General features: G+C 47.8%; 1 protein-coding gene across 5 annotated transcripts in view; it reads left to right on the forward strand.

Moving 5' to 3' along the window:
• MED12 (mediator complex subunit 12) overlaps positions 1-14,741 on the forward strand; it is a 1,704,158-nt gene that overhangs the window by 139,615 nt on the left and 1,549,802 nt on the right. For all 5 annotated transcript variants that reach the window (XM_069612388.1, XM_069612385.1, XM_069612387.1 and 2 more), the window contains exons 4-5: positions 145-304; positions 1,363-1,538. In XM_069612388.1, coding sequence (XP_069468489.1) covers positions 145-304; positions 1,363-1,538 — 336 coding nt within the window. The remainder of the gene's footprint in view (positions 1-144; positions 305-1,362; positions 1,539-14,741) is intronic.

The following is a 14,741-nucleotide window of genomic DNA, read 5'->3' on the forward strand; positions in this document are numbered from 1 at the left end:
TTGGTTAGTTCAACATTTAGTGCTACCATTTACTTATTACACTGTGTTTGACGCATTCAGCGCAGCAATTTTGGGTGTGTTTTGAAGAATACTGCTAGGTGTCGCCTTGACTTTTGTTTCTCATAAACTATTCTCCTGCGTCAGGTCCCCATCTTCAGTAAAAAGGAAGAAGTGTTTGGATATTTGGCCAAGTACACTGTTTCGGTGATGCGAGCTGCCTGGCTGATAAAGATGACCTGTGCTTACTATGCCGCCATTACTGAAACGAAAGTGAAAAAACGCCACGTCATCGATCCCTTCATAGGTAAAGTTTTAGTCCCTGACTTTCTCCCTCCCACAAGATATTACTGATGTGTCTGTTGAATTCTTTGTGCTCCTGCTTTAGTCAGACTTTCATAGGCCTGTCCCTTTGCATCACTTACTCCTATTAGAATTGATGGCCCTGGGGGATACTGCGGACCATCTCTTGGTGCCACTTCTGACCCTTTTCAGTGGAATCATATTGAGACTTTTTCCTTCACGCCTTATTGGGCCCCTCTAATCACAGCGGCTGGTCAATCCCAGGAAAGATACTCACCCCTCTACTCTTACTGCTCTCCTTTTCTCACGTGCCCTGTAACCCACTCCCTTTGGAGGTAAATGTGCTTATTTAATTTGTGTTTCTCCCACCAACACTGTATCATGTGCCCCTTCTTAGGTTACCGGGCCTACCCTCGTGCTCTCCTTCTTGCTCCCCCATTTATAGGTAAGTTGGTCCCCATACACTTAACCACATTCCCAAATCTTAGGCTGAGCACATTATAACAAGGAACTTGGATCCCCCTAACAAAAGCACCCCTGTGCATGCCAACATCGTGGTTTTGAAGGTAACTGGGCCCTTTTCCTCACTATCCTAAGCCATGTCCTCTTGGGTATCAACAAGGCTCTCTTTGTCCCTTTGTCCTTCACTTGGTCTTTTGGAAGAGTGTGTGTTCCCCATTCTCTCTTCTGCTCTCCTTCGCTTGCACTACATTTCTTGTGACATCAAGCAACGCCCCTTTTCAGATATTGTTTGGAGCTGCTTTGGTCTCAAACCCTACTGCGCAATCTGTTTGTGCCCCTCTACTCTGTATACCCAGACTTGCCCTTCTTTTCTTTGGCCTACTTCCTAGAAAGCTTCTCTTGTCCTGCCCATACTTGACCCGGTGCCTCTTTTTTCACACTTTTTAGGCTTTATCTGTCCTCCTTTTCTCCATCTGTTTCTTTTGCCACCTTGTACCTCACCTGATAACTTTATTTTCCTCTGACGTGCTTTCTCTCTTTCACTCCATGTGCAGAGGTGACCCTTTTTTTTACTCAAGTCTTGCTGCTTTGGTTTTCTAGAATGGACTCAGATTATCACCAAGTACCTCTGGGAGCAGCTGCAGAAAATTGCTGAGTACTACAGGCAGCAGTCGAGTCCTGGGTGTGTTTCCCCGTCTGGGCCGGTACCACCAGAAGTGGAGCAGGCACTCAAGCAGTGGGAGTACAATGAGCGTCTTGCCATGTTCATGTTTCAGGTACGAGGGAAATTGAAACAAATATCTCAACATGCTCCGATGAGACTGATTAATGTTTATGTACCTTTAACACTCTACTACTAAAGATTTCAGTCTTACTATGTGGGAACCTGTATGCTGTACACTGTGAATCACTCTTTGGGAGTGAGTGAATGAATGGCTGCTATTGTCTCTACATATGTGAATCTGAATTCAAACACATAGACACCTCTCTGCAGGAGGGAATTTAACTGTATCCTCAACATGTTAATTACAGTGGTATCGACCGACTTGGGTCTGAAAGGCAAGATTTATTCTCGTATGCCCAGAGTCCAACCTGTGACATTACAGCCACTTGAGAGTATTAGATATTTGATGGAGTTGGAAGCTGATGCTTTTCATGGGTTGCTAGAATAAGGCTTATAGTGAGCTGATCAGTGAAAAGCCTTAAAAGTGTCCGACATGATTTCAGAGGGAAAATAGACATCGAACCCCACCCACACCAGGGCTCTGTCTGCAGCTCAGTTTAGCCCACTAGATAATTATTTTCACCTACTTCATTACTCTCCTTGGATGCAAATCGGGCATGTTCTCGGAAATTCTTACAGTTGAGGGCGCTGCGCATCTACGTCCCTCGAGTCGGTGTCCCTCGAGAGCCTCAATATTGGCGCCAACGTTATTGATATGATATGGCATTTGTAACGCGCCTATACACAAGTGTTTCAAGGCGCGACGAGGCAGGGGGGGGGGGAACAAGGGGAAGACCGACAACGATCCTACTAGGCCAGGTGTCATTCAGATCGCGCAAGTGCAGGGGTGGGGGGGAAGGGAAAAGTGCAAGGGGAAGGGGAGGGGGGGGAGTGCAGTACAAGGTAAGTAGCGTAAAAAAAATAATAAATAAGGCCAGCTGGTGGCAAGTGCAAGGTAGATGCAGAACAAGTGCTGGGAAGGGGGGGCTGTAAGGATACAGTGACAGTCCCGCAGTGCAGGGGGGTGCCAGGGAGGCAGTGCAAGTGGAGAGTGGCTGGGCCCTGGACCGAGGTCACTGAGAGTGGCCCAGTTGCAGATTCAGAGCAGATTCAGTGAAGAATTAAAGCTGTTCAGCAGGGGAGAGGGAGAGAGAAAGCAGAAGCAAAGAGGAAGGTTTTGAGGTGCTTCCGGAACCAGAGGTGGTTCTCCTCAAGTTTCAGGGAGGCAGGAAGGCTGTTCCAGAGGGAGGCCCCTGCTGCAGAGAGAGATCTACCCCCAGCTCGTTGCTTTATATTGTGCATATAAATAGACACGTGCAGCGTCCGTTGCTCAGTTTTGTTTTTCTGCGCTTTGTGGGCCTTGGAATCGTAACCGCTCAGTTCCTTTCTTCAGGAAAAACCTTCTTATTCTTCGAGGATTATTACCTTTAATATGATGGCTTCTTCATCCGAGCCATCGACTCCACGGTCCGGTTTCAAAAAATGTTGTGACTGTGGGAAGAAAATGTCGTTAACGGATCCTCACAGGATCTGTTTGTGGTGCCTGGGATCGGAGCATCACTGTTCGGAATGCGAGGACTGTATGTCCATGACGGCGAAAGCCTTGAAGGAGCGTAAGAGGAAGTTAGAAAGAGGTAAGGGCCTTAAAACTTCAACTCCCTCGAAAGTTTCTTCGGCTGAGTCGAGACATTCGTCTCCTCGTCGACAAAAGAAACATTCTTGTTCAAGATCTCGAAGCAGCTCTCATCAGTCTTCGAGATCAAAACACTCTAAGAAGAGGCGTCGTAGATCTCCCTCTTCCTCTACCTCCCCAGAAAGGGTCACCTGTCCCACGAAAAACAGCTCTCCAGCTAAGTGGGAGGAATTCCGGAAAAAATGCTTAGCGTCTTCGAGAAAGCGACCTCGACCCCCTCAGAGACGTCTAAAGGTGATACCCTGGGTGAAAGACCCGAAAAATCAAAACGCTGTAAGTCGCTGAACCCGGCGAGAGAAACTACTCGAGAGCGCCATGAACCCTCGAGTAAAAGCAGTAAGACTGCGTCATCGACGCCGTCGTCGAAGGTTTCTTCGACTCACAAATCTGCGTCATCGACGCCTTTGTCGAAGGATCCTTCGCATAAATCGGTTGCATCAACGCCGTCTTCGCGCCACTGTCGACTCCGATAAAAGACAAACCTACAACTGTCACTACGTCACAGACAGTAGAGGTGTTGAAAGTTTCGACCATGACGGCGAGGATGCCATCGACAATCTAGATGATGCCGAGTAGGCTTCCGATCCTCTCGAGTGCATCAAGGTCCCTTCAAACTTTCTCGACGCCTTTTTCAAGATTGTCGAAGCCTTTGACTTCCACGTTGACAACCTCAACGTTTTCTCAGCCAGTGACAACCAATTTGGCTCCTTCTGCTCTAGAAATGGGTTTTAAACCATATCCTAGGTCTGATTACTTTAGAGCCTTGTCCTCTATAAATGAGGAAGGGGAGGATTCAGACCATGAGACCCTTTGGTTTACAAAGGACTACAATACCCATGCCAGAGGAATTTATCTCTGAGGAGAACAGGTTAAAAGACCTTCAGGACTCTCAACACGAGGCAAGTGGTTTAGATACATCTCCAGAAGTAGAGTTAAACCAGACCCTGGAAAGCACGCTGAGACCCCTTATAGGATTCTGATGGCAGAATAATTGAATTCATGGGGTGGTCTACACCTACACCTTCTTTTCAGCAGGATGACCTTACTGATATTTCAGATAAAGGTCCACAGGAGGAGCCTGTTGTTCCTTTTCATACTGCTCTGCAAAGAAAACTTTCTGCAAATTGGGAAACTCCTGAAGTTATCCCTGCAGTAAATAAAAACTTTCTGCTAAGTACAGGGTATCGGCGTCAGATCCTGAATATCTGAGCAAGCATCCAACTCCAGAGAGTTTAGTTGTACAAGCAGCAACTTCATTAAACAGTAGGTCGGCATACCCTACTATTCCACAGGACAGGGATGATAAAAGATTTGATGCCATGTCAAAAAAAGTCTTTTCGGCATGTAGCATGGCGCTAAAGTCAATCAACGCCACTTGCACGCTAGCAAGATTCAGCCACAGACTTTGGGAGTGTGCTTCATCTGCGGCTGACTGTCTCCCAGAAGGAGAAGAAAGGGAAGCATTCTTAAACATCATCAGGGATGAAAAGAATGCGATGTGCGAGTCCCTCCAAACAGGCATTGATTCTGCAGACCGCATTGCATGGACCATGGCGGCAAGTACCACAATCCGCAGATTTGCGTGGTTGCGGAAGTCTGGTTTTGCTCCAGCTGAACAAGCCAGACTTCTGAACATGCCCTTTGATGGCACTTCTTTATTTGGTAAGAAGGCTGATGACAGCCTGGAGAGATTACAAACATCCAAGGCAGCAGTGAAATCTCTTGGGGCTGCAATCCGGCAGACTCCAAATCGCCCCTCAGGAGCTTCCTGGAGGGGTAGGTCCTTTCTCTTTTACTCCACATTTGGAAAAGGCAGAGGACAGCCAGCTCAAAGGGGCCAGAAACGATTCACCCGTGGTGGACGGGGAAAAGGTACAAAAGCCGCAGCACCAGGTGCCACTTTACCCTCGCCATCTGGGTCAGCCACTTCTAAACCCCTCTGAGGTCTCCCCTCACAAGACACCAGTAGGGGGCAGGTTAACTCAACATCTGGCAGAATGGCAGGCTATTACGTCAGATGCTTGGGCATTGGAGACAGTTGCCAAAGGTTGCTGCCTGCCCTTCCTACACACTCCTCAGAGTCATCCACCGGGGAACAACTCTTTGAAGATTTCAGACCCGCTCCTCATGCAGGAGATTGTAGACCTGCTACAGAAGGGTGCCCTAGAACCGGTACCCGTAGCAGAGAGGAACAAGGGGTGGTATTCTCCCTACTTCCTAGTACCAAAGAAGGACGAAGGATGGAGGACTGAGACCCATCTTGGACTTGCGAGAATTGAACAAATTCCTCAGGAAAGACAAGTTCAAGATGGTAACCCTTTCTCAGATCTTTCAGGCCTTCCAGCTTCAGGACTGGTTGGTATCTCTAGACTTTGAGGATGCTTATTTCCATGTGCCAATCCATCTCAAACACAAGAAATACCTAAGGTTCGCAATTGGCAACTCTCACTGTCAATTTCGAGTTCTGCCATTTGGGCTGACCACCTCCCCGAGGGTCTTTACCAAGCCAATGTTGGTAGTGGCTGCAAGTCTAAGGAGGGAACGGATCCACGTCTACCCCTGCCTGGACGATTGGTTGATCAGAGCAGTATCTTCGGAACAAGCTCAGATCCAGCTAGATTATGTCTGTCACTTCCTTCACAAGCTGGGCTTCTCCCTCAACTTAAAGAAGTCACAGATGATACCGAGACTCCAGTTCATTGGAGCAGTCCTGGACACTTCCCTGGGAAAAGCCTCACCACCAGAGGTGAGGGCTCAAGATATTCTACAGATGGTCACCAAGTTTCAAAATGCCCAACGTCTACCAGCCTTCGACTTTTTGAGGTTGGTAGGCCTCATGGCATCCTGCATCTTCCTAGTGCCAGAGGCTCGCCTGAGAATGAGATCCCTCCAGTGGGCACTAAGAACCCAATGTTCGTAATTCTCAAAAAGAATGTCAGATCTCCTTCAAGTCCCAGACAGAGTAGCTCGAGACCTTCAGTGGTGGGCCTGTTGGGAGAACATCTGGAAAGGAGAACTGTTTTAGCAACCATGGCCGGAGATAACAGTAGTCACGGATGCCTCACTCACGCGGTGGGGAGCCCATGCCAACGACTTGACCATCAGCGGTCTTTGGTCTCCATTGGAGTCCAGACTACATATCAACCTGTTGGAGCTGAGAGCAATCAGACTAGCGCTGAAAGCTTTTCTGCCATCAGTACAAGGAAAGAATATCCTGATAGTGACGGACAACACAGTGGCCCTGCATTACCTCAACAAAAGAGGAGGCGTAGGGTCACTGCCACTGTGCAAAGATGCAATGCAGCTCTGGTTTTGGGCAATTCAAGAAGGAATCTTATCGGCAGTTCACCTAGCCGGACAGAAGAACTCGACGGCGGCCGCTCTGAGAAGGCAGAGTACAGTTTCCCACGAGTGGGAGCTAGCTCAGGAAGTCCTTCAAGAGATCTTCACCCTTTGGGGGAACCCCCTCAAGTGGATCTGTTCGCCACCAGCATCAACAGGAAGTGCGATCAGTTTTGTTCAAGGGAATTCCCCCCCTGAGAGGAGCTCTAGGAGACGCGTTCGTAGTGGACCGGGAGTTTCCACTCCTATACGCGTTTCCTGCAGTCCCTGTCATTCCTCAAATGATCCTGAGGTTGAGAAGATTCTGGAAAACCATGATCCTAATTGCCCCGGATTGGGCCAGGAGAACGTGGTACCCGGACCTTCTGGACATGTCCATCTGCTCTCCAGTTCGTCTTCCGCAAAGAGGATCTTCTCTCGCAGAAGGGAGGTCAGGTTCTCCATCCAGACATCCAAACCCTCAACCTTCACGCTTGGTTTCTGAAAGGTTGAGATACATGGATTGGGATCTCCCGGATGACGTCATGGAGGTGTTGCTTTCAGCCAGAAGGCCAGCAACAAAAACTCTATACTGCTGCCGTTGGAACAAATTTTGCAGCTGGTGTAGAGAAAAGAATATTGAACCCTTTTCATGCAATACACCAATGGTGTTATCGTTCTTGCTTTACTTAGCAAATTCAGGTCTTCAAATTGGTACGATCAAGGGCTATCTCGCAGCGCTGTCAATCTTTAAGCGTACTGCTGAGGAGCCTTCATATTTCAAATTACCCTTGGTAATCCAATTTCTGAAAGGGTTAACTAATGTTTATCCCCCAAAGCCTTTTCAAGTTCCATTGTGGGATCTAAATCTAGTCTTAAAATTTCTGATGGGTACTCCTTTTGAACCACTCCATTCCTGTTCATTGATTTCTCACTCTTAAAACAGTCTTTCTAATGGCTCTAACATCTGCCAGAAGAGTGAACGAATTACAAGCTCTATCTTGCAAACCTCCTCATACAATCTTTCATAAAGACAAGGTTGTTTTACAAGTGAAGCCTAATTTTCTCCCAAAGGTGGTCTCTGAATTCTACATTACTCAGAAAATAACTTTACCTTTGTTCTGTCCTCCTCCCCATGCAGGGAAAGAGGAAGAAAGATTACACAGGCTGGATCCAAGGCGTGCCTTGAGTTTTTATATTAGCAGACTTGCTAGGATAAGGCAAGCAGACCAATTTAGTCCTGAATAGGATTGTCAAATATAGGTGCCCTGCTGTAGCATGTATGCATTTTAGTCCTAAATAGGATTGTCAAATATAGGTGCCCTGCTGTAGCACGTATGCATTCTAGTCTTGAAAAAGATTGTCAAATCTAGGTGCCACCCTGCTATTGTTGCCCAACATGCGTACATTGTGATGCCCTAGCCACTGCGTAGCCATTGTGATGCCCAAATCCAGCCATTGTGTAGCCCTAGCCATTGTGCAGCCGTTGTGTTGCCATTACCCAGCCATTGTGTAGCCACCGTGTTGCCCACACCTAGCCAGTGTGTTACCACTGCCCATACCTAGCCACTGTGTTGACAGCCATTGTATGCTCTATAGAATGATCCCCATCTTCATCCTCCTGGTCACTCTTTGCTCCACAATGACAATAGCAAACCACCCACTGCAGTCTATGCCTACTGCAACATCAAACTCTGATGACGAGCCCCGACCGACCAGCACCCCAGACACTAACCCAGACACTAACCCACAAACTATAAAGATAAAGATACCTATCACCCACCACCCCATAACAAATATCCCATGCGATACCTTAAGTAGAAATGCAAAGCTTACGATCAAGACTACCCATAAACTATGACCCCCCAGCCAGACTAGCCACCAAACCTAGCAATACAAGAAACCACCAACGCAATGCCCCCAAACTAGACACCTCCCCCACTAAAAGAGATTCCCACGCTAACAGTCCCATTAACAACCACCGCAAATCAAGCAACAGACCCACCAAAAAGAAAAGCCATGTCACCCCTGCGACACCCAAACCAGACATACCGCTGAAGGGTGCCCTCATCAACGCTAGGTCATTAATAGCACATGCCATCGAAATTGCCGATCTCATCCAAATAGGCGATTATGACCTTCTAGCCATAATGGAAACCTGGCTTCACCAAGCAGCAGGACCCGCTTTGATGCTCGCCCTGCCCCCAAACTACAACATTCTCAGAGGACAGAACCAACTCTTGAGGAGGCAGCCTAGCCATCATCGCTAAAAACAACCTCGCCATAACAATAGAAATGCCCTCAATCACCAAATCTTGTGAATCCTTAACTGCCAAACTCTCAACATCACCCTCTCAATCTATCAACATACACCTCATCTATAGGCCTCAAGGTCCCATTGGAACCTTTGAGGAGGACATCTCTATGATCCTCTCAAACAATCTAAAAAACTCATCGCAAGCCATCCTCCTAGGAGACATGAACTTAGGTTTCAACGACCACAAAGACTTGCAAGCGACTAACATCGCCAATGTCATCACAGAACTGGGATTTACCCAAAGAATCTCACAACCTACCCACGAAAAAGGTCGAACACTCGACTGGGTAGCCAATCACAATTGTAATGTAACAATTACCGATGTCTGCCCACAAATCTGGACAGATCATGCACTAATAACCTTCCTCATAAATGAAAACACCACCCAACCCAAGGAAATTGTATTGGCCCACCCCCTACCAACCAGAAATAAAAAAAAACATAACTGCAGACAAACTGCTACCATATATCCTCCCAACTCTAAATTCCTTATCTGAATCACTAAACCCAACAGCCCTAGTGAACGAATTCAACTCAACCATGGCCACAGCCTTGGACACTATCGCCCCGCTGAAAATGAGAAAAAGCAAGCCCAGAGCACACTTAAACACTTGGTTCACCCCTCACCTCAAATCCCTAAGAATTGAAAAACGCAAATGCGAATCCGCCTGGCGACTAACTCCAACAGAGAATAACAAAGTAGCTCTCATCAGTGCCTCTAAGATCTACAAAAATGAAATAAGGAGGGCCAAAAAAGAAAACTTTAACAACAGAATACTACAGGCTAAATCTGGAACCAAAGAGCTATTTCTTATACTAAAGGAACTGGAAAACCCTATCCCTGCTCCAGACAACTGTGACAAAAATAAAACGTGGTGCTCCAACATCCAAAAAGCTCTAAACAACAAAATTGCCACACTCCAAACCAAAATTGAGAAAAAGAAACAAAATATACCCACTTCAACCAATCAAAGTGGTAAACCACCCACCTCTGCCAAGCCAGAACACAAATTCAACTTCACCAAAGTAACCATCCCAGAGATTGAAAAAATAATACTCTCACTCAAACCAACCAACTGTCGAGACGACATATGCCCAGCCCAACTGATAAAAGACGCGGCCAGAGACCTATCCCCATTTATCTCCAAACTCATTAATGCTTCCTTTGCATCAGGCACTATACCAGACAATCTTAAACAATCATGGGTCCTCCCCCTCCTTAAAAAGCAAACCCTGGACCCCGCCATCCCGACTAACTACAGGCCAATCACTACGGTACCATTCTGCTAAAAATCCTAGACAGAGTGGCCTACCTACAGATCCAAAAATATTTGGAGATGCACCAACTATTAGGTACCAGACAGTCAGGCTTCAGGGCTCAACATGGTACCGAAACTGCGCTTATCGATCTCAAAACCCAAGTCGATGAGCTGAGAGATCTTGGAAAAACCGCCCTACTCCTCTTGCTGGACCTCTCAGCGGCATTTGACTTGGTGGATCATGATGTGCTCTGTACCCACCTGGAAACCGCGGCCCACTTCTCCACACATGCCATTGCATGGATCAGGTCATTCCTAAGCGGCAGAACCATGAGGGTTTTCTCCACCTCCGCAGCGGCTGACCCAGTACCTATCACATGTGGCGTCCCCCAGGGATCCTGTGTCTCTCCGACTATGTATAACAACTTCACGAAGCCCCTGTTCGATGATCTGGACCTTCTGGGTGTCACCTACACAAACTATGCAGATGACACTCAGATTCTCATCCCACTTTCGGGGGATTATGAACAGGATTTGGCCTTGGTGAACAAGATATACCTCATCATCCAGGCATGGATGGCCCGCCATGGTCTATGCCTGAATGATGACAAAACGGAACTCATCATACTGGGGAACACACAAAATATCAAAAGACTGAACAATGACTACTCATCATTTGTCATAGATGGCAACACCATTAAAGTAGCGAAAGAAGTAAAAACACTAGGTTTTTACCTCGTCTCTTGCCTCTCTCTAACAAAGCAGGTGAATGCGATGGCCTCTAACACCGCTTACACCTGTAAGCTGATTAAAGCAGCTAAACCATATCTATCCACCGCCAGCTGCCTCACCCTATCAAGAGCCCTGGTATTATCCAAATTGGACTATTGCAATGCACTATACATAGGGTACAATAAACACACACTGCAAAAAATCCAAACCCTGCAGAACGCCCTTCGAGCCGCCCTAGGAATCCCAAGAAGAGAGCATATCTCAGATGTCAGAAGACAATCTAACTGGCTATCCACAGCTGACAAAATTAAACTCAAAACAGCATCATTGACTTTCAAAATTATTAATGACCTAGCCCCCAAATACCTAACAGAAAGATTCAAAAGAAGAACTTCTAACAGACCTACCAGAGAAGCATACACCAACCAACTAGCTGTGCCCCCATTTAAGTTGAGCACAGCCGGAGGCACCAGCTTCCCTGTCAAAGCGGCCCAGCTATGTAACTCCCTCCCATCATCCCTAAGGTCTGACCAATCTTATCCACACTTCAGACTTAACTGCATTAAATGGCTTAAAGAAAACGACCTATAACTGACCCCTGTGTACAATCACCTGTGTACGTAACCATGTATATTGTCATCATTTACTGTCAATGCACCTTGTAACCTTCCTGAAATGTGTAACTGTGTCATGTAAGCTTAAAGTATTCTTGAACACGTGCCCGGATACCCCCTCGGTCTGGCGCGCGCCTTAAATAAATAAACAAACAAACAAACAATTGTTTGTAGGATATGCAGGGCACAAATTAGGATTGCCAATTACGAAACTGACCATTTCAAGGTGTATCATTTTTACCATTCTAGAATGCTACAAATTGGCAGGAAAATAACCCCCTCAACATCTTAGGGCTCATTCAACCAGGGGTATCGCAGCCTCTTTGACTCTCCAAAGAGAGGGTTCCAATTAAAGACATATGTGCGGCTGCCACAGGGTCGTCCGCACATACCTTTACCAAATCTTACAGCCTAGATTCCTCCTCTTGCCAAGAGACAAGATTTGGGAAAGCTGTGTTGCATTCTGTACATTCTTAAAGGGAATTATTTCATTTTTACTCCCATCTCCTCTTTACACTACTGCTATGGGAGTCTATCAAAGATCAGGAATACGTCGGAGGACACAATCCCTTCGAAGAACAAGTTAGTTCTTACCTGGTAACTTTCTTTTGATGGGATGTTCCTCCGACGTATTCCTGATCGCCCCTCCCATCCATCCCCGCAGTAAAACTTCCCTTGTAGTTGCAGTTTACACTCCTTCAAGGTTAATAACCAATTCATGCAAAGCAAATTTAAGCTTTAAAACGGAACTGAGCAACGGACGCTGCGCAAGTCTATTTATATGCGCAATGACGTTGGCGCCGATACAGAGGGGGGTGATGGAGTACCGCGGGCCCCGCCCGCCCCAGCAACGCAGACTCACTGCAAGATCCAAGGCTCCAGCTCAGTCGATGGTGGGTAAGGGCTCTGGCTCAGAGCCACCTCAGCGCCACGCATTCGGTGGCCGTTACTGGACCGCTGGGGTGGTTCCTCCAATCCGCAGCACCTCGGATGCCTAACAGTGCTGGCAGGGATTCCAACCAGCCAGTGCTTGTGCAGGATAGTCAGCCAGAGGGAAGAGAGGGGAGGGAGCTCCTTCGTCAGCACCCACGGCTCCAAGCTCCTCCATCAGGTGCTGCCCAGATGACACCCCCGCCTCAAGCGGGCTGCCAAGGGGGGGGGGAGGGTGGGCACGTACAGTCAAGTGCTTATGGTTGTTCCCTTACGTGGGGTCCTCCTACACCCCTGCTGACGCATGGCTCCTAGGGGGAACTCTGGGCACGAGGCAGTCCCACCTTCCCTGGCACAGCAGGCAGAGTGCCCCGCATCCCTTGCAGCAATCCATGAGGTCTGGGACAGAAACGATGTCAGCGGGCGGGCTGTCGAAGGTCAACGTATTATCACCTTGCCGCATTGGGGTGGTGTCCGACCCGGTCTCAGGTTGCCCCAACTACGAGAGGGAACACTGTGTGTTTTGGCAGACCTGCGACACCGAAGGCCCCGGTAGGTCTGCAGTGGGCTTCTGCCAGGAGAGGGTCTTCAGACTTGAGACAAACCAAGGGTGCTCTTGAGATGTTCTGGCATCTAGGGCCCCCGCTACCTGACCATATAAACATGACAGAAGGCAGGATATGGCTGCAGGATGTCACAACATCCGACGGAGGCCTCTCAGGCAACAACAATTTCTTCAGCCGTGCACCGGTGCCCCGATTTGCATTTTCATTTTTAATCTGTGTAATTAATTTTCTGATGCTTGTGAATCTGCTTAGAATCACATGCTGTGCATATAGTCTGACATCTAGTGGTAATCGTGGAGTATTGCATCTTGTATTTCAAGAATCGAAAGGGGACGTCGACGTGGGCGTGCTTGTAACACGATCCCTAACGAGACGTGTAGTGTAACCAAAATACGTCTCGCGTCAAGGTCCTCCAAATAGTTTTTTCCACCGAGCTAGCTGGTCGCCTTATACGGAGCTCTGAAATTGCTATGTTTATATTTCATTGTCCATGACCCTCGGTCATTTAATATTCGTCAATCCTTCACCGACTACTACTCCAGGACCAACGCCGAAGATACCTGCGGATTTCGGCGGCTGGTACTCCGGTCCACGCTATCCACTGCGTGGCCGCCGCCCGGCCTAGACAGTAGGGAGAGTGGGGCCCAGTTTTCTGTTTCTTTTTAAGAATGCATTTCCTTCTCTCCTTTTCCCTTCTGATTTTGCTCTCGCTATTAACCTGAGCTATGGACAGGACTCCTTTTTTAATTTTACCCTTCTTGCAACAGCAAATATCCATGGAAAGACACACACCGGAGGTGTAATAAGTGTCTACCTCGAGATCGCAACGAGCAGTCCTGCAGGTCCTGCCAACTTTTACGTCTAAAGACGATAAAAGGATGGCGGGTAAAGTGGTGGGCTGCCTATGCCATGCAGCAGGCCGAGAGTAGCTTCCCCGTCGGCGCAGTTGCTACGAGCAACGAGGTTGTAAGCGACAGCCATGGCAATGATGCAGAGGCCATTGACCTCTTTGGAGAACAGCCAAGTTCCGAGATGTCCGTCTCTGGCAGGCAGGTCACCAGTTCTGCTATGGGGAGACTACACCCCGGCTACAAGCACAAACAAACACCACTTAAAGATAAGCACACAACACCAGCCCCCTCCTCCCGAGCCTCCTCGACAGACTCGTCGGGAAGGCCAGAGAAGCTAACAGGAATGACAAAACTTTAGAGGAAACCCACCGATTCCCATAATCGGCTGACCTCCCTGAAACCGTTCATACGGCATGCGTCCGAGCATCCAAGTCAAAAGGACATCAGCACCAAACATCATAAGAGCACTGAGAAGCTTCATAAGAGCGCGTTGGCGCCAAAGGTTTCGGCGGCACTGAAAACCACGACTAAGATATGACAGAGATCCGCGAGAGTCTCGCGAACATCATCTCGGTGGCAAATAGGCTTAAGGACATGTCGAGAAGAATATTCGGAGGGTTCCCAACCCCTGTCTAAGACACTGGCAGACAAATCACGACTGCCTAGAGACCAAATCGTCAAGTAGAGTCCTTTCCTGCTCCAGACCCTTCTGGTTCATCTTTAGGTTCGAGGGGTACATGAACAACCTTTCCAAGTTTGTGGATTTTTCTGAAAAATGTATCGCCCCTAAAAGGCCAAGAGAGGGAGACTCCTTCCCTATTTTGTCCAAGGAACTTCCAGTTAGTTCGCTCATGAGGTGTTTGACTAACTGAACCAGAGAATATCCATCAGGACCCCTATGATCAGTTAGAGAATCCCTTTGACAAGACAATAGACCAGTCTCCAGATTGGGGTGATGAACAACTGGTAGGT

The sequence above is a fragment of the Ambystoma mexicanum genome, chromosome 5p (genome assembly GCF_040938575.1).
Source record: "Ambystoma mexicanum isolate Mex_15411 chromosome 5p, UKY_AmexF1_1, whole genome shotgun sequence".
NCBI lineage: Eukaryota > Metazoa > Chordata > Amphibia > Caudata > Ambystomatidae > Ambystoma > Ambystoma mexicanum.